The sequence below is a fragment of the Caretta caretta genome, chromosome 3 (genome assembly GCF_965140235.1).
Source record: "Caretta caretta isolate rCarCar2 chromosome 3, rCarCar1.hap1, whole genome shotgun sequence".
Classification (NCBI taxonomy): domain Eukaryota; kingdom Metazoa; phylum Chordata; order Testudines; family Cheloniidae; genus Caretta; species Caretta caretta.
Genome location: NC_134208.1, coordinates 170897284 through 170917355, shown reverse-complemented (window position 1 = coordinate 170917355; position 20072 = coordinate 170897284). Strand labels below are relative to the sequence as shown.

The 20072-nt window shown below is 39.0% G+C and overlaps 1 protein-coding gene and 1 long non-coding RNA gene across 2 annotated transcripts in view; one reads left to right on the top strand and one right to left on the bottom strand.

Moving 5' to 3' along the window:
• LOC142071632 (uncharacterized) overlaps window positions 1–11102 on the top strand; it is a 214430-nt gene extending 203328 nt beyond the window's left edge. Inside the window, exon 4 of the long non-coding RNA XR_012667762.1 lies at window positions 11023–11102. This is a non-coding gene — a long non-coding RNA (uncharacterized LOC142071632). The remainder of the gene's footprint in view (window positions 1–11022) is intronic.
• The window catches only part of PKDCC (protein kinase domain containing, cytoplasmic), a 45510-nt gene that overhangs the window by 12215 nt on the left and 13223 nt on the right, over window positions 1–20072 (bottom strand). The window contains exons 2-5 of the mRNA XM_048843034.2: window positions 14320–14442; window positions 11039–11310; window positions 6161–6240; window positions 4699–4806 (exon numbers count right to left, since the gene is read on the bottom strand). Coding sequence (XP_048698991.1) covers window positions 4699–4806; window positions 6161–6240; window positions 11039–11310; window positions 14320–14442 — 583 coding nt within the window. The remainder of the gene's footprint in view (window positions 1–4698; window positions 4807–6160; window positions 6241–11038; window positions 11311–14319; window positions 14443–20072) is intronic.

The window sequence follows — 20072 nt, the reverse complement described above, 5'->3', positions numbered from 1 at the left end:
CACTCTGTTCCATAACTACGCACTCCCAGTGGATTGGCCCCACTCCATGGGCCAATAAAGATGGGGGTCAGACCATGCCTCTTCCCTTCTCATTTTCAGGCTCCTGCCCCACATGTGGCTGCAAAAACAATCCTTGTGCTCCCTAAAGTGGACAGAGCACACAGACTGCTAGCAGGGGAGGCCCTTGCATGACCAATGGGAGGCTTCCTCCATACTCCTCTATCCCTACGTGACTCAGTAAGAGGCCTCATTCAATCTGGACCTATATGGTTGTGGAAAAGGACACCACGGGGCACAATCCTGGCCAAAACGAATTCATTTAGAATCTGTGAGACTATTTGTAGGGAATTGTTTGTAATGTAGTCCCAGCTGTAGCATATATGTCTTTAAGTATCTTCAAGAAAGTGCATATTGTCTTTTGTAGCTCAACCTAATATGGGGTATAAAAACTGCCTGAATATAATCTGTTCCCACCCTCCAATGTTTCTCTCTCTCTCTCACACACACACACACCATTAAAATTTCTCGAGCACGTTGCTACAGTATTTTTTAAGAAATATTATTGCACCGTAAATATTTACATACAGCACAACCCTGCCAAAATGTCAAAGGACAAAGGAAAACAGGGAATGTCTTTTACCTTACTCCTTGGCATTCTGTGGCTAGAGTCCTGTAAATGTACTTGGTTCAACAACTTCTTTTATTTCTGCTAATTATGCCTTTCTTTTGGCTAACCCACCCCTCAAGAATTAATAATGGGTCACCTATTTTCTTTAATGAATAACAAATCTACACGATTTACTAGCTGTAGTGCACCTCATACATTTTTGTGTAACTCCTGAATTCAATGACAGGTTGGGCTGAGGAGGTTAGACTAAAACTCCAGAGCCAGACCCTCAGCTGGTTTAAATCAGCATCACTCTTGAAGTCAATGAGAGTTTTGCTGTAGACTTCAACGAAGAAGGAATTTCACCCATAAAATCCAATGGGTTTGTACAGTATAGTATTCTTGTAGTTATAGCAATACTACTGTCATTTTAGAAATTTTTTTTACAAGGAAATAAATATATGATCCACATTGTTCAATGTTTTCAGAAGAAGAGACTAATTACAGAAAACGTACATGGCTATTGAAGGACTTCTTCCCCAACCCCTTCTCTACTTAGCTTCAGTAATTTAGAAGCAAAGCCTAGAGTATAATATAAATTTACAACACTGTAAAATGTTTTACAGCTGAAACACAGTGAAAGCTTAAAGACCCAAGTCCTTCTGTGACATGACCGTGGTTCATGTTGTTAAATTTAATTTATGGACAGGCTCAGATTGACAAGAACTCTCCTAGTGTTGCTTTCCTACTGATGGTCAATATCACCTTTCTCACTTGAAAAGGGTTTCCTTGCAAAAACATAGGTCATATAAAGAAATCTGTTTCATGAAAGGTCAGATTTCAGCTTTTTCCTTAGGTCCCTTTTCAGAGATCACCATTACTTCTTGTAAGGATTTACAACTCTCTATTAAAGACAATGGATAACTCAGTTTCTAGATCTAAATCAAATTATGAAGCACCATGAGTTGAACCTTCTAATGTTCCTTTTTTAAAAAGAGATATCACTTGCAGTTCCTGGATCTGAACCCACTATTGTGGCTTTAGTTTCAGTATAGATTCTATACCAGAATGAGCTCATTTTCTAGGTCTCTTTCAGATGCAGCAGGAATCTGTTGGTAACACTTATTTGGTGAGATTTCAGCCCAAAATGGAGGCAACCTCACATGAGCTGTTAATTTCTTGAGATTTCCATTATTCAAGATGGTGGAAATCTTGTGAGATCTGGTCACCTGATGAGATTTCCACCATTTAGACCGAAATCTAATGAGAACAACCTTGTAAGATTTTGCCTCATTTTAACCTGAAACCAAATCATCTTTGGATTGAGAGTTTTGGTTTAACCAGAAACCAAAGCCTGGCTCCAATTCAGCCTCGAACCCAAACCACAATCCCTAGCCCAACCCTAAATCAGCTCAGCATCTGACAAACAGCCTCCTCCCCCCTCACTATATTATAGAACAAGACAGAAAAAGAACAAACAAGCCACCACTTAAAAGAATATTTTTCCCTTGCCTTGGGAGAGAGTTATACAGCGTCCTGTGACGTGCTACTGGTTTCACTGTCTTTCCACAGACAACATTTTGAGTGGTGTTTTAAGGTGAAATTTGTCTCACCCACATAAAGTGCAAGGGATTAGGGAGTTGAAATCCTCCTCTCCCCCGCCCAGGCAGGGTCAGAACCTGAGCGTGTAACTGCCTTTGTGGCTGCTTTTGCCTCTGTGGCTGCTGAACTGATGGGTTGGAACAGTATTCATGACCCCTCCCCACCACTTGCAGTTGTTACATGGCCCAGTGGCCTAAACTACTTATTCTGTGGTCCCAGCATGGCTTGGGAGTAGTGTTGCCTTGTGTGCTGGACCAGCATTCGGCTGTTCTCCTGAGCACCCAATCCTCCCCTACTACCACACCCTGCCTTGCAGCTCCACTGCACCATCAGGAGAATTTCACCGTTGGGAAAATCATCTTTGGATTGAGAGTTTTAAAAAAGTGAGTCGTCATGCTAAAAGTGAAATCTTGAAAGAGAGGAGCCTGTGTGGAGAAGGAAGGATGCGAGTGGACACATGGGGCCTCATTACACTCATTTGCCCTGAGGCCTTTTTAGACTCCTCTGGGAGGATAAAGTAGGGTGACCCAACGTCCCAATATTAGGGGCTTTGTCTTGTATACGCAACTGTACTCCTCCTACCCCCAAAACGGTATTCCGATTTTTCATGCTTGCTATCTGGTCACTATAGGATAAAGGGGCCTTAAAATATGAATACATTATATATTTACACTATAGTGGTGTAAAATGGCCTTAGTGCAAATGAGAAATAGGCCCATGCATTCTGAAGACATGGTATCTAAGTATGAAAATTTACCCATAAGTCAACAAGGTCTTGTTTCAGTGTAATTTCTGCGAGGATATTTGATTTCTCTTGATTACCATTGGCTGAATCCTCACATAAAATAATTTAAAGAACCTAAATGTTGTGTTAAATCAGAATTTTATTAGAATTGCATAAAACTGTGCTCACATACTCTATGTGCTGTTACACAGAGCAATTTCTATACCCTTTACTCATGTTGAGTAGCACTTTGCTCCCTGAGCAGTTCCTGGGACTACTTGCAAACAAAGGCACTAGCCAACATGAGTAAGGGTAGCAGAATCTGAGCCACAGTTATTCAGGATTATACATAACTAAACCACATATGAAATACAGAAACCTAATCTGAGTGCAGGTCTGCTCCATATCAGTGAAACCTTGCACTGTTACATCTAGCATTGCTGTCTTGGGTTTTCTCCTGGCAATTCTTTATAAGCAGGACAGCCTTTAAAATTCAAAACCTCATATTGTCCTGACACGGCAGCTATATCTGGAATCAGCCAGCATCATAGAAAAACCTCAACCTTCCTGGCACTTCCTCAACAAAGGATGTGTTTGTACTGTTGATTGTGCTGCTGAGAATGATTTGACTGTGTTGACAGGTATCACTCAGCAAAGACTGTGATGAAAATCTGAACATTAGAAAGTTAAATGAACACCTGAAACAATTTTCTTGCCAATTTTACAACTAAATAAATATCGAATTATCTGTGATTAGTGAGCCAAATTCATCCCTGGGGTCAGAGTCCACTAAAGTCAGCAGAGTTACACCAGGAATAAATTTGACTCATGAGTCGGTCACAAGGGAAATGCTTTACTGAACTTTTCTAATCCTTTACCCTAAATCCATCTTCATTTACCACCCATCTCTTTCTCTCTGCTATGCATATGCAGGAAAACCATCATATTTTCCTATCACCCTCCAGCAGCTCAAAGTATGACATGGATATTGCACCTACAAAAAGATAAATTCTGCACAGCATCTTTTTTAAGTGGTTTGTCTAAACAAGAACATTTACCTATTCCCCTCTTTCAAATGTTACATTCTGTAATGTGGTCCTCAAGGTAGAATATTGCTCTATTCTTATGTTTGAAAAGCACTGTTTTAATTTATGGTGCTATACAAGAGATTTTTGTTAAGATGTAAAAGAAAAACCTTAGCATGTAAACTTTATGCAATTTCTTTGTCAATTTATGCAGTTTTGTTACCTTATCACTTCTGCAAGCTGAAGGCTGCAGGGATTTTCCCCTGCAGAGTAGGTAGGAGGCTTAATGCTTCTAACCTGCAGCAGCTGCAAGATCTGCAAGGAAATCCCATGAATCTTAAGATATCCATGCAGAGCTAGGGTATTATCATGGAGATAAATTGGCTCTCTCTTCATGGGCTCCCTGCTCTGGCCTGCCCCAAACTCCCACCTCAAGGAGGTTCCAAAATGCAGGTTGAGAGATAAGTGTTTTGACACGATTTACCTTTCAGCAGGAGTTTATACTGAAGATTTCCCACAGGTTTGACATGGTTGATAGCTACTCTCCATGGCATCAGCAACCCACCTTAGTACTTTCCTTGGTACCCGTGGAAGTCTGACTATCTGGAAGCCCTGCTGTGGACTTCAATTTCCATGACTTCAGGGACCTTTTTGGTCTCTTCTCCTTATTTCTGCTTCCCTCTACACCTCACAGTCTAGATTGAGCCAATAGCTTTACATTTGTCAAAGGAATACTTTACCAGCTTTCGGCATCCGTGTAGCGTTCTGTAGGTATGTGCCACTCTTGTATAAATGCAAAACTCTTTCTAGCTGAGCCACTGTTTCATCTATTCCCCAGTGGAGTTCTCCTTTAATAGTACAGAAAAACAGTGATTTAGACAAAGAACTTGGAATTAATAGGGATTATATCTGAGTAAGGTTCCAAAGGATCAAGATTCAGCTGTGCCAAACTGCATGATGTTTTTGTAATGTGGACTTAAAATCCATTAGGCATTACAAAGTGACTGCCAAATTGATTTTCATATGTGCGATGAGTCAAGCCCTAAACCTGTGTCTCCAAAGCTGTGCAGCTAGTGTACTGAGACAACCAGCTTCCCGTCTGAATAGGATAGGATGGGTTACCCACAAGAGATGGAAACTCCTTTCCAGTGAATTCCCTTTGAAATTATTTATTGCCTGGCACATTATACCCCCCCATAAAAATGTACTGAATACAAGGCAGGGAAAAAAAACCTCTGGCATGAAATCAAAAGTACAGTTAAGACATACTCAAGCTACTCTTGTCTGAATGTCATTTTATGGTAAAGATAATGTTATGGTCTACTCTGGATTCTGAAGGATAAAATCATCTCTAATGTCATCCAGGCGATGTATGCAATAAATTGTCTCCAAGGTTCAAATTCCTCTCAGTAGAGATGGCCCATTCAAGGCCCTCCATACCAATGAATCCCTTAACATGGGACTAACATTTTGCAGAGGGCTGTGCATGGGCCCTTTGGTCAGGATGAATTTCATTCTGTGGCCTGGCTTGTTCCTCCTGAGAGCTGCATACAGAGAAGACCAAATTTGGAGTCAAATACTGCTCCGGTCAAACTGCCATCGACTCGCAGTGGGAACTGTACCTATGTAAGGGTGAAATTCATCCCTGTGCTGGGGCCCAGGACAAGGCACATACCACTTAAATACTACTTAAGACCTCAAAATAGAGAGTTAAATGGTATATAGGCCTCATCTTGGCTCCTCTGAACAGGAGTGAATTTAATTCTAAAGGCACATCTACACTGCATCTGGAGGTGTAATTCCCAGCTCAGACAGATATTCATGGGCTAGCTCTGCCCAAACTAGCACCTAAAAATAGCAGTGTAGCCAAAGTGGCATGAGCAGCGACTCAGGCTAGCCACCCAAGTACAATCCCATCGGAGATACTAGGTAGATACTCCGGTGACTAGCCCATCCACCACAGTTACACTGCAATTTTCAGCATGCTTGCTCAAAGCTAGCCTGGGTACATCTCCTCAGGCTGGAACTTACACCTCTGGCTGCAGTGTAGACGTACCCTAAGTGAGAGCAGAATCTGGCCCTAAAGCAATACATGTAAATGTAGCGCCCTTCCCACCCTCCGCCCCCAAACAAACACTCAAGTTTACAGTAATATGAAAAAGAGAGACATTTGGCAGTATCACATATTTATAGTGGGATTACCTGTAGCATTGACTATCATATCCAATAATGGTCTTAAGGAGGATGGAGCACTGTGTGGCAGAAGATATGTAAAAAAAAACCTGCAATGGAAAAGTAACCCATATTTTAAAATAAAGTTTGCATGGGTCTAGTAACCACTGAACAACATAAACTATTAGAATTTTATTTCTTAAGTCCTTGACCTATTCAGGAAATATAATCATATTCTATAATCAAATAAATATACAGCTGAGACTAGTCACACAGCTGTCTGGCATACCCAGCCTAAGCTGCGATATACAAGGCTGCCTTGTAACTACCTGTAAATGTTCCATTAACACAGAAATTTGCTGTGAAGCCCTATGGATTGTGACTATTTGCCAAGCTGTCTGTACTTGGACAAACTTTATTAAAGGGACACTGTCAAACTCTGAAGTCTTGTTTTTTCCCCAAAAATCCTTAAAAATACAGGTCAGATTTTTGCTTATTTCATTTCACCGATTATTTCCTTTGCAGTTCTGCATTATTTTTAGGCTTTAAGATGAATGGGGGGGGGGGGGCAGGGGGGATCATTCTACACCACCGAAATTCAGGACATCTTCAATATTCCCAAGAATATTGGTGTGGTCATCATTAACATGCATTCATGATGTTCCCGAATGGACTCCATGTTTGAATGCACATTCTCTGCTGAAAAAACAAACAAACCAACAATAAAACCTGCTAGGGATTCAGGTAGTTTGTATTGCTTTTCCTAGGAAACAAAAAGTAAAGCAGGTTCTACAATTTCTGGCTTAATTTCTCACAAGCTTGAAACAAGCATCTGGTTATGAAGGCTCTTGCCCTGTGCTCAGTGCCTGGTGATACCGAAATGCGAACATTTAACTGGTAATGCAAGTTAAATGGTGATGGCTTCACAAAAACACATCTAGGGTTTGGAAATGCAGGCACAGCAATAATTTCTTGGAATTAAAGGTATGCTGATTTCACTTCTCTGTTATTATTTAAAGGTAGAAGTAATTTCACAGTGCCCCTTTAAATTTCTATTGCTAAGCCAGTATTACTAACCTCTACAAACCCTGTTTCAGAGGGAACATTAGATAAAGATGGACAGTTCAGGATCTGGTAATATAAACAAAAGTACCAGACATAAATATTAGGTAATAAGCAGAATGGTAACACAAATAGGAAATTTTACTGAGAAAGTTGCCTTGTCTATCCTGTAAAGTACAGCTTCCCCATCCCCCACACGGCCATAGAAACTGCAGTGAATCATACTCACTGGAGAAAATAAAGCAGGTTTCACATAAGCATAATTTTTTTAAAGTTAAAGTTATAGATTGGAAAATGTCAGCTACAGGAGCCAGTATTGTGGCCTATTCAGCTGACATACTTCCACTTTATACAATTAATATTTTCTGAAGATGTTAACTTTTTTTATACAAGAGTAAAATTCATCCCTTCTAAAAAGGATATTTACAAAATCCCCACGTTAGATTATTATAAAAGATTTCTTAGTGTTTTATATAAAAAGCAGCACTCCAAATACATAGTGTTTTAAAGGTAAGCAAATCATTACCAATGAAGAATTCATCTGGTAAATGTTTTGCACCTGTAAAATCCATAAATGGATTGCGACTGATCACCGGAAGCATTCTGAAAGTATTTGAAGGTCACAGTTTGCTTTTCAGACTGGGTTGGATATTACAATTGGACAGAAAAGTCACATAGTATTGTTTCTGATCCTCAATTGAATGAGCGTGCAAACATTTTGATATGAACACTCACACGTGTGACTTTGAAATGCATCGACTTCAGTGCCAGTGAAACTCAAACTGGCACTGATGCATCTGATGAAGTGGGTTTTAGCCCATGAAAGCTTATGCCCAAATAAATCGGTTAGTCTCCAAGATGCCACAAGGACTCCTCGTTGTTTTTTCAAACTGGAACATTCATGCAGAGGCACCTTGTGGTGGGGAGGGGATGCGGAGTCATGTGCGCCGACACCCCCTCCTGCCCCCCAAGATTTCTGCCAGGGTTTATATGCCCTGCCCTGAGTCCCACTGCTACCACCAGAAGAACCTTCACATTGTGCCCTCCCTCCCCCCACTACCGATAGTTACGTTACATCTCTGCATTTATGATTTGTAGATTATAAAGCCAGAAGGGACCACTGTGAGCTTCTAGTAGTCTGACCTCCTGCATTACACAGGCCAGATAACTTCTTTGAATATGATTCCTTTTTGAACTAGACCATCTCACCTACAAAAAGATCCCATATTGTTTTAAAAATGTTCAGTTATGAAGAATTCACCAAACCTATTGGTAAATTGTTCCAATGGTTCATTACCCTCACTGTTAAAAATGTGCACCTTGAGGGCACAAAAGGATGCATATGTGACTGAAGGAAATAATTTAAACATCCAAGCCAATACTTGCACAACAATTTTTTGTAATATTTTCTCAGCTCTAATAATCCACCCTGAGAAGGAACCAGGAGACTGGCCTAGTGATGTTTCTCATGGGTGGCTCTAATAAATTCAGATACTACTGAAAATTCATACCATTGGTTAATGTGCTGCAGGTTTGGACTATCAAGTAGCACCAGATATGGACAAGAAACCTTTTTTCCAAGCTTCAGAAAGTAGTACTGCCATTCACCTGCCATCACAGTATCCCAATGCATGGGAATCTGGGAACTGGAAAACCTAGTCTCTACCAAGTAGATTGTAGTTTTGTCCTTGCTGAGTGAGCATATAGAGATTGTTGCAGATGCATTCATAAGGGCGGCTGCAGCCTACCATGGTGTAGGTCTGCTTTCATACCAAGACCTATTGTGTGAGCATAATAATAAGCAATAGGGGGTGCTAAAAGCATTAGGATTTTCAAAGTGTAAAAACAGATCTTTAGAAACTGATGACCAGATGGAATAGTTCAGGGGTTCTCAACCTTCATTGCACCGCGATCCCCTTCTGACAACAAAAATTGCTACACGACCCCAGGACGGGGGACTGAACTTTGAGCCTGCCCGAGCCCTGCCGCCCTGGGTGGGGAGCCAAAGCCAGAGCCCCACTGCTCTTGGGATGTGGGGGGGGGAGCAAAGCCAAATCCCAAGGGCTTTGGCCCCAGGCGGGGGGCCTGTTCCCTGAGCCCACACACACTCAGGGCTCAAGCCCTTGGGCTTCAGCCCTGGGCAATGGAGCTCAGGCTTCAGTCCTAGGCCCCAGCAAGGCAAATGCCAGCCCTTGGCAACCCCATTAAAACGGGGTTTTAGAACCTCTGGAATTGTTCAATAGCACTCTCACAAATGTTAACCACTGTGATAGAAAAAGACAGCTTTCTTCAGTGAGACCAGCAACCATTCCATTAAATCACTGTGTCATGGGCATATCCCCATTTATGATAGTGTAATGGCTGAAAAGCACATTTAAACATTAAACGTTTTTTTCTGGCCAGTCCAGCAAAATGGCCCTAATGAAAAACTAATTCACTAAGGAGGATCTTTAACCCAAGCAAATGGAAAATTTTGCAGAATACACTAAAAATTGCACTGCGCAAATGCACATGACAGTCATGTAGTGGAATGCATTTCAGTGTGGTCAGATAATGTTACACATATGCTGGTAAGTGCATTGGGACAAAAGCAGAAGACTCTCCCTGGAGAAGTCTCTTCTAGCTGTGGTCTGGCAGGGAATGAGTGGTGTGATACTTGAAAGAGAAGCCTAAGAAAGGAGCACACCCAATTATGGCATTGCCTTGAGACCTTCTACCGTCCTATCTGGATCAGTCCACAGCACTCTGTCTCTCCAGCGCACTTGCACATCAAGCCACAACACAATTAGAAGCAGTGCATTAAGAATGAATTCTTGATCCTATGAAAGCCAATAGTAAAGTTTCATTGGGATCAGTGTTTGGCCCAAAGAGTGAGTTGAGTGATCAGCGTTAGTGAAGAGCCAAGACCACAAACATAAAACCCTCATGTAAAATTCCTCAGTTGTAAATCTGAAGAAACCTTAAGAAACAAAATTCTAAGAAACACATTTGAGCTTGACACTTTCTTCAGAGTTCTGACTGGCCAGACATAATATCACCTGATTACCTATCTGCCATGTGCAGACCTCAATGAGGGGCACTGGAGGATGGACAGTAGTGCAAGAAGCAAGCAAATCATTGCCTATTCAAAGAACAGCAATTGGTTTGTTGGCGTACAGAAGCATGGGGTCAATTGTCAGGAGAGAACTATATCACTATATTCATTATAACCCCTGGGAGATTGGTCTACACTAAAGTAGTAAAATGACGTTACAGGTTTTTGACTATCAAACAATTGAACCAGCAAGTTTTATAATCAGCAGAAAAGAGGCATGGTCTAATGAGAGAGGCGTATGGTTTAGTGGTCAGAGCACAGAACTAGAAGACAGAAACGTTTGAATTCGAATCCCAGCTCTGAAGTCATTTCACTTCTCAGCCTCAGTTGACTCATACTTAAAAGGGGATGATAACACTTATTAATCGACAGCATTGATGCATTGTGTGAATCATTTCATTAATAATGCAGTAACTGTGCCCAAATCATCCTAAGATTACCCCAGTTTTTCATGGCTATAAATCTTTACTGTGTAACTGACTTCGGTGGAGTTATACCAAAATAGACTTTAGTAGTGAATCAGACCCAATGGTTGCAAAGTACTTCCAAGATATTAATGTTATGTATTATTATTAATGAAACAAATATTTACAACACAAATTATTCATTGTTTTAGTTATTATAACTAATTATAAATTATAATTATAAAGGCCCGATCCAACATTTCCATTGACCTCAATGGCTATAAATGACTATACAGAATTCTTGTCAAATTTTATTCACTTTATCTACTTAGATAACTGGTCATCTACCTGTACGCATTATAAAGATTCCTCTTCTCATTCATATTTCGACATCGGCCCTCCACAGAGCAGGGAAGAGTGAAATTTCTGGCTGGAAACTCTATAAAACAGTCCCGGTTACTGATGCAAGAACTTTCTTCTATGCTGGCGTCATCCAAATCTGTCACTTTCAGTTCTCCATCTACAATGACAAACTGTCGAGGGCGAAAATCCAACAGCGTCACGGAGCCAAGAGGCGAGTGAGCCAAATAATGCAAAAGCCGAACTAAACTGAGACATATCTGAAAGGTAAAAGCACAGTCTGGGTTACTTGTCTAGTATGGAGCACGTAAAAAATAATAATAATAATAATGCATCTGCTTTAATTAAGTTACACACATAATAATGAACCAAGATTGGCATAAATTTATCATCAGAATCAGAGAGTGAGTACATTCCAGGCATTCTTCATAAAATTTAACATTATTCCCTCAATGTAACCTTTAGAAGCTTGATACTAAAACGTGCTTCTTTACCAATTTTTCCCCTATGCAATTTTATTATTGTAGAGTTGCTCATGAGTTCTGAGCTGCTAAGGCTTTTTTGTTTTGTTTTTATTATTTTAATAGAAATAAAAGCATTTTTTTTAATAAAACATCATACTTAGACCCCGATCCTGCAATCTAAGTCTCTTATCCTCTAAAAATGGACACGTACTTAACTTGTCACACTGAGAGTAGTTTGACTTCAGTGGAACTAGTCTCAGTGCATAAAGCTAAGTCTTTGTAGAAACAGGGCCTATCCATGTAGACAGACCCTTCTGTCCACACAGAATCCCATTCAAGTTAATGGATCTCCACACATGTGCAGATTGGGGCCATAGAGGGAAGACTTATCTGGGCTTTGCAAATAGATAGAAGAGAATAATATTTGGAACCTTCAAATTTGGACCCAACCCTATAGTTTTTATTACTGTTGGCAGTTCATTTATGTGAAGACTTGACAATATTTCTTTGTATGTATTGTATAACACACTCATCAAAAACAATATTAATATGCACGCAGCTAAATATTTGCATGCTCATTCACTGTATTCAATTAATGACATGTCTTATGCAGGCTAGAAAGCTTTTTATTGTTTAACATGTTAGCTTTGGTTTTTTGTTAAAACTGTTGTTAAGGCCATATGTATTAAAGTAGTCAAATCACAATTCAGTCTCAGGACATAAATGATATACTCAGGGAAATACTTAAATGCATACTTCAGACGAAAATAGAGGTTGAATGTGGCTTACATTATACTTCACAGACTTTACGTCTGTGAGATATTAGGACTATCCAATACTTCTGTAATCATTTCCCCTGCCTTACCAACCTGAAACATTTTTGTTCCACTTAAGCAATATCAAAAGTTTATGGAGAGATACTTGTAGGTATAAATGAATACAAGCATGGTTATGGGATGTCTGCACTGACTGCTCTTTTGTTCCTCTTGAAATTTATAGAAATCTTCTATACAGAGTCCCAGAGGATGCTATATATAAAAGGCGTATCGTGTTGCTGAGGAAATGAAAGTAGACCAAATTGAAGCATTTAACATTCAGAATATCAATGTGATTTTTTCCTTGGGTCAGGAGCACTGCACAGAACCTCATTATAGGAGCTGAACACTGTGCTAAAATAGTTACCATAAGCTTGAACAAAATTATAATTAACATCTAACTGCTCAAAGGTAAATATAGAAAAAAAAATCACTTTTCACAGATTTCTTAAACTACTACGGAAAACTCTGCATAAAAGTATACAAATGTTGCCAAAAACTAAAGAGGGATTTTTGTTTGCAATCTGAAATCATTCCTCCTTCCTCAAACACTACCAAGGCCCTGATCCTGCAGATGGATCCACTGACACAGACCCTTGTGCCTGTACTGAGCCCTGTTGAAGTCCTTTATCTATGTACCTGCCCTCAGTGTTGATATGGGCTGTGTGTGTATATCCCTTACAACAAGATTAAAATACACATTTTAGGACTCAGTTCTGCACCATTGCTTTCCACTGATTTCAATAGGTTTGGGGAGATTTGGTCCCTGTCCTGTAAGCACAAAGGTACTACCTCAGTGTATAAAGTTAAACAACCATGTTAATGTTTGCTTGACTGGGGCAGATACATAAACAATTCTCATGTATTCAGCTGAGAACTTGCATCCTTCTTCTTCTCCTCTAGGACAGCTGCACACTAGATAAGGTAATAGTTATGACATTGCCTAAGGCTTCATTACAGTAGTTCCAAGAATATTCTATTTATAATTACATCTCTATGATTCAGACCAGCATTGCCAAGGTATTTCTCCTTCATCTCCCTCTAACTGCCCTTACTCTGAAACCATTCTAAAGAGAATTTCCACCCACATCCTATGTGATATGGTCAAGCCAGTAATCTACTGCATCTTTTGCAATTTACATCACTGTGCCATAATTTGCAGTTGCATGGGTGAGGTGTGGGGGAGACAGAAGTACACTTCATTGGCCATTGCAAACTAAAAACTCAGATTGAGTCATCATTAGGAATTTATTTCTTTCAGAACAACATAATGGAAGTTTAACTCATGGGCCAAATGCAGTTCACAGAGCTCTAAAAGAAGCCTGTAACTGCCCTAATCGTTAATAGTAAGGTACATCCCACCGAGACTACAGCTCAGCATACCCTGTCATGATGAAAGTACCTCTACAATCTGGGCTCCATTCCATACAAATTAAATGTGACCTCCATGTTTCTGTTAAATTGCCAAAGTGGGCTTCACTGGGCAAACTCTGTTTTAGGATCTGTGTACATTTATAAACTTGCTTTACCCTTTACTCTCCCCTAGTAAAAGGCAACATAACAGGAAACAGTAGGAAATAATTATAAAATCAGCTTATGATAATGATCAAGATAGAGATGTCACATCCTTCTATTGTCTGAATTCCAGTTGCAGAGCACAATGTTCAAGCCAAAAATGCCAAGCTCTGAGTTTTTAACAAGTATGAAACCTTTGAAGATATAACATGAATAGCACAGAACATCCTATAATTAGATGTAACCTATAACCATCAACAGACATAATAGCGCAGTGTCTTAAAAACTGAAAAATGGGAGTGTTATGTCTTATAGACAAACCAAGACTTAACATTCCCAAGCAAAGCAGTTGTTTAATAAATGCGAACAAAGCTGTAAATTATGTAACCTCTCTTTCCCCCCCACCCACATGCTTGGAGTTGTGTGTTCACATCCTACTTAAAAGTCCTTTAGATACCATGGTTGTTGCACTTACTCGAAATCTGTCCTCCCAAGAGGTCTGTAAAAGCTGAATCATCTCCAGTGGTGAGCCTAGCTCAGTGATGGTAGTCAGCGTGTCTGGGATGTCATTGCTATCCTGATAACAGTAACCATAGAGCTGAAAAAAGTACACAAAGGGAGAGAGATTAGTGTAATACTTCTTGGCATGCTCTTCTTTTCTCCATGGATGCAGGAAACAGTCTCCTGTATCCTCCTTGGACCTTTGGATCCTATATGTTTTAGGACGCTGCCCTTAAGGCCCCATGTCGCAGTCATGTATCCTTCCATCTGAGGAGAAGTCCTGTCGAAGCCCATCATTGAAACTCTTAAGTTGCCCAGTGCAGGCTCTGCAGGCCACACATGGGTGGCTGGGTATGCAGTATTTGCATATCCTTCTGGCTAGGCTTTTATAATAAAGGCCCTTATCAAGAAACTTATATGGAAAAATATATATATGTGTAGATATGGGAATTCATTTTAGCATATGCACTATCTGGCATAATCATAATAATTCTGTACTTAAAAATAGGCATTAGAAAATCTCATGTAAAGATCAAGGTTTTTTGCAGTACTATTGCTAGTGCACTGAGTGTCTATTTGTATTTAAATATGACAGAGGGTTCAACTATATCTTTATAATGAACTTTAAAGAGCCGTTGCAAATGTCAAGGCATATCCTTTTCAACACAGAAAATGCTTCTAATAGTACTTGTTGAAGTTACATGTGCAATTATGTTAGAGGGGTGAATACTGCAAAATATTTTAAAATGAATGCACTTCAGTCATGCTCTAGCTCCTTTTATGTTTGCTTTCCAAAAGTCACATGAGTGATCAATTTTTACTTGCACAGACACTTTCACAGTAACAACATTTGAAGCCTGTGCTTGAAGTGACTTATTTCAGATGGGATGGGGACTGTTTTACACAGCCAGGAGACAGGCTTTTAGAAACTCCTTGCCAAAGCCTTGGCAGAGAGGCAGTTAAATGAGCTGAACAAAGATCTGATTACAGACTTTGCAGCAGGGACAATTTTACACTCTACTCCCAGCCAAATAAGTCTTATGGTAGAAGAGCTGCCATGATTTAAAAGGTTAAAAATCCCCTGATCCTACTCATCTCCTCCCCATACCTAAGAGGCTCAAAAACACCACGGCTTTGTCAAACCCATTCGTCTCCTGATTATGGACATCATCCAAAGCTCATTGAAGTCAATGGGAGTCTGTATTGACATCAGTGTGCTTTGAATCAGATCCTATAAGAACTATGCTCAGCCAATGTAGGTTCAGAAACAATACCTTGTGTGTTACGTGATCAATCACAACTAAGCAACATTTGAATAGCCAGAGCAATTAAATGTTCTCAATCAACTAACAATGAAAAAAAAAACATTGCAAACAAATTCACTCACTACTCTGAATAGCAAGCAAATTTGTGCAATACGCTCACAAACATTTAACAAGCAGAAAAAGAGGTTAAATTCAGTAAGCAAATTATTTGTTATGAATCATCCCCTTAGCTCTATCGTTGTCCATGTTTAAAGGAAAAAAAAATATTCCAAAAACATAAGTGAAGTAAGCAATTATTCCTTTCAGTGAAAGAATAGCATTGTACTTCAAAACAACTGGTAAAACATGTACATCAAACAAAATGAAAATGAAAAGCTAGAATAGTTTATTTTAAAAACATACAACAGAAATTTTGGCACGGGAGATGTACTTGTAGCAGGTATTACTGCACTAGAGACACATGGAATTGAAATAGGGATACACCATAGTTTTAATAATACACATTAACCTAGGACTTCTTGGACCAGATACAGGGATTGTCCCTTAATATCTGTGACACAATTTTTTATGGAAGCATGTTTCTAATATAGGTACAGTAGTCAAAACTTAGCATGACACAAACTATCTTAGAAGAACACATCAGCACAATTACCACCATTACAAACCAAAAAGAACACAAATATAAAGAGAATTAAAATATTTTATAGAATATGCATCTTTGCTAGAATGCTACTGGACTTGCCTGTGAATTTTTTTATGTTATATATAAAATATGCCTGATCACACAGTCCTCACAGTTTAGCCTTTGTATGGATGGAGACTAGCAGTGTAAGATTGAGCCCATTATATTTAAAGGTTAATTTCTGGTGTCAGAGCCTAATAAGTTCTATATCCTTCTGAAGTCTAGTTCTACAGAATCACAGAGAGGATTTATAAAATTGTATTGTCTGGTGGAAAAAAACTAATAAAACAGAAGAAGTAAGATTTAGAAGGCAAATTTAATGAAAAATGTCAATTCTACAGTAAATGTCAATTCAGAGCAATAATGAATGACAAGAAGAAAAGGAGTACTTGTGGCACCTTAGAGACTAACCAATTTATTTGAGCATGAGCTTTCGTGAGCTACAGTAGCTCACGAAAGCTCATGCTCAAATAAATTGGTTAGTCTCTAAGGTGCCACAAGTACTCCTTTTCTTTTTGCGAATACAGACTAACACGGCTGTTACTCTGAAATGAATGACAAGGACATCAGTCTTCATGAGCCATTCAAGCCCTCTGAAAGAGTGCAATAAAAACAAAGTAATTTTAATTAAGACAAAGTATCTTTATAGCAAATGTATATGCATATTAAAAGATTATGAATTTATCTTAATTAAAATATATATTTAATAAGAATAAATTCAGAATACTTTTGTAAGTGTTAAATCTCAAAGTACGGGTTCCAATGGTCATAATAATATAATAGGTTTGTTCTCGGGGGTTGGGTAGCACTGCATTTAATTATCTCAGTTTAGAATCCAATTGCACTCCTGCAAAAATCATTGCTGACTGATGTTTATGTTTAGTACAGATTCTGCTGCTTTGAATTGCTGTGACAGCTTAAAGGGCCCAATCCAATTTTCCTTCCACAAGAAACTCTCTCTTCAAATCGCAATGGTAAATTTTCTTGCTAAGTCCATTTAATTTAATTAAGTCCATAGTTAAATACATTAAAAATTATTTGATATTTTTCTTCATCACACGTAATTCTAACTAAAGAAATAGATCTGGCTCTTCTTTATCACTATTATTTATGTAAAAGATTTCTAGCTATAGAATTGCTGTTTTGTTATATAGAATCATTGACGCATGGAAGTCATAGATGGAAAGGAGATATTGGGCTACATTTCAATATATTTTAAATGAAGGCTGGAGGCCTAAAGCAAAACTGCAAATGCAATACACTGCAACATTTGTAAGTACAATTGTGGTGACTGAAAATTTTAAAAGTAGCTACGTCCCGATGCAAACAAATAATTAGGTATCCACAATGGCCATTTATATGTGCACAGCCACACAGCATACAGATGTACGTGTATTTTCCTTTAAAAATTTAGCTCATTAGATCATCTAGCCCTTCTTCCTGTCAATGCAAGGTTGTTTCCCAAAGTATACTTTCTTGATTTTTGTCCAATCTAGTTTGTAAAGGTTCCAAATAGAACAATGTCATTTTCACTACCAATAATAAAGTAACTAATTTGTATACATACATATTTGGATCAACCACCTGCAATTGGAAAAATAACCACACAGACAATTTGAATGAAACTGGAGTCAAAAGATTATCCAAATGGGAAAGATATAAAAGTAGAGCAAGCAGAGTGAATCAGGAACTTCCACAAATGAAATTCTCTTTGTAGGGACAGCATTTTTTCTATCATCTAGTTACATATTATACTTTCCAAATATATTATTATTTCATACCCCAGTATGGCATGGCTTCAGTTAAATGTATCAAAAGAAATATTATCCAATGAATATAGTTGGATATGTCAAGCCATTACATTGAAATACTACAAATACATAATTTTGTATAGAATCTGTAAACAGTTACTAGCTGGGGATACTTTTCTTTTTCCTTAGGAAAATATAAGACGGATATAAAATTTTGAACTGTTGTCATATTGTGCACAATAATCCCTGTAAAGCAGCTGTATTTACTGAGTTCTTCACTAACTGTTTAGATTTTCTCAATCAAAGACTGTATTCCTTATGCACCTAAAGCTCCCACTGACTTCAGCAGGAGTTTTAGATGCCTAAAGAACACAGGGTCAGCCCCTGAGAAAGTTATATTCTTTTGTAAGATTTCACGTCTGTACTGCCAGTCAGTCCACATCCCTTTAGAACTGCCTTTTATTACAAATTATAGAGACAGAGGTGCCCCTTTCAGACAAGAAAGGGGGTGGTGGGGAGCAGAGGTCAGACTGCACACAAAAGCCGACAAGCTTACTGAATAAAAACACAAAATAAAGGAGCTTATTAAGCTGTCATCAGAGGGTAAGTATATGCAAACAACAGGCCCTCATGCATTCGTGTAGTCACCAAAGCTGGATTTAAAAAAAAAAAAAAAGGTCAAGAGAAAGCCTTAGCAAAAGTTTTACTTTTTATTTATACAGTTTGCTCAGACAGGAGTGGTACAATTGAAAATCTTACAAAATAAAGCCAGATTATGTTCTAACACTGGTGTAAATCTAAAGCAGGATTGCCAGCCTGAAACATCCAAAGATCAGGAGTCTGGCCCCCAAAAACAGAATATTGGCCTAAAAATCATGAGATGTTAAAAAAAAAAGGATAAAATGTATTTGCATTCTAGTTTTTGAGCCCTGAGGATTCCCCCCTTTAGCTTTCCTCTGTAACCAGGAGAGCTAGAAATTTACTTGTTTTTGTAATGAAAACTGAGATTGTTCATATAATCACATGACTCCAAGAACTCGAGCTTTCAGGGAAAAAAGGAATAATCGCCTTTGATAGAATTGTGAGAGTTGGTAACACTGCTAAAGTAACAGCATTAGTTCTGATTCTCTTCTCACTCACACCTCAGTGATTTCACTGGAGTTACTGCAGATTTAGTCCAGTGTAAGAGCAGAGTTTGGCCCTGAACTGATAAAAATTTTCTTGTTCATGTGCGCACAGGAGCTCGTGGGCACAGTGCGCACAGGATGGTATTTATTTTCAAAGATACATGTGCACACCTAGCCAAACTGAAAATTAGTCCAGAATTGGACATGGCAAGGCCAGTCTAGTAGTAAGCTAGGGCCTGAATCAACGCCCATTGCACTCAGTAGAAAGACACCCATTGACATCGCTGAACACTGGATCAAGCGCCTTAGTGGCTAAATTAGAGGAATCAATTGTAGAGCGCTTTGACATTCCTATGGCATCAGACCAAATGAAGACAAATTGGGGATAAACTTTGGCCATGCCCTCTGTTGCCATGGCAATGGGCCAGTCCCTCCAAAGAGGGATATACAAGAACAGCCATGATGCATAGCTGTTACTTAGCAATAAATACTCTAGGATTTTCATGTTGGCCTAAAAGCTGTTTTTTCCCCTCACATTTTAAACATGTTCTAACTTTACGGAGTATATTATAAATATTTCTGCCACCCCTCCTCAATCCAAAAGCATCTGTAAACTGTAAAACTGTAAAAGCATCTGGTGAGTGCTTTTACATGGCAAATGACTAGATTATTTCATTAATTTTAATCTTCCTAGGTAAATGTAACATACAGAGGAGTCGCAGGGAGCAGAGGTCCCTCAGCACCATTCAGGATGCATTCAGCATCTTGTAGGATTGGGACCAAAGCTGGATGTCAAAGCCAAGAGGCAAAATGTCTTCCTGTTGCCTGAGGCTAGAGATGGAAATTGTAAGCAAGCAGTGGAAAATTTAAATATTAAACTAACTGCTCACAACTATCTTTAG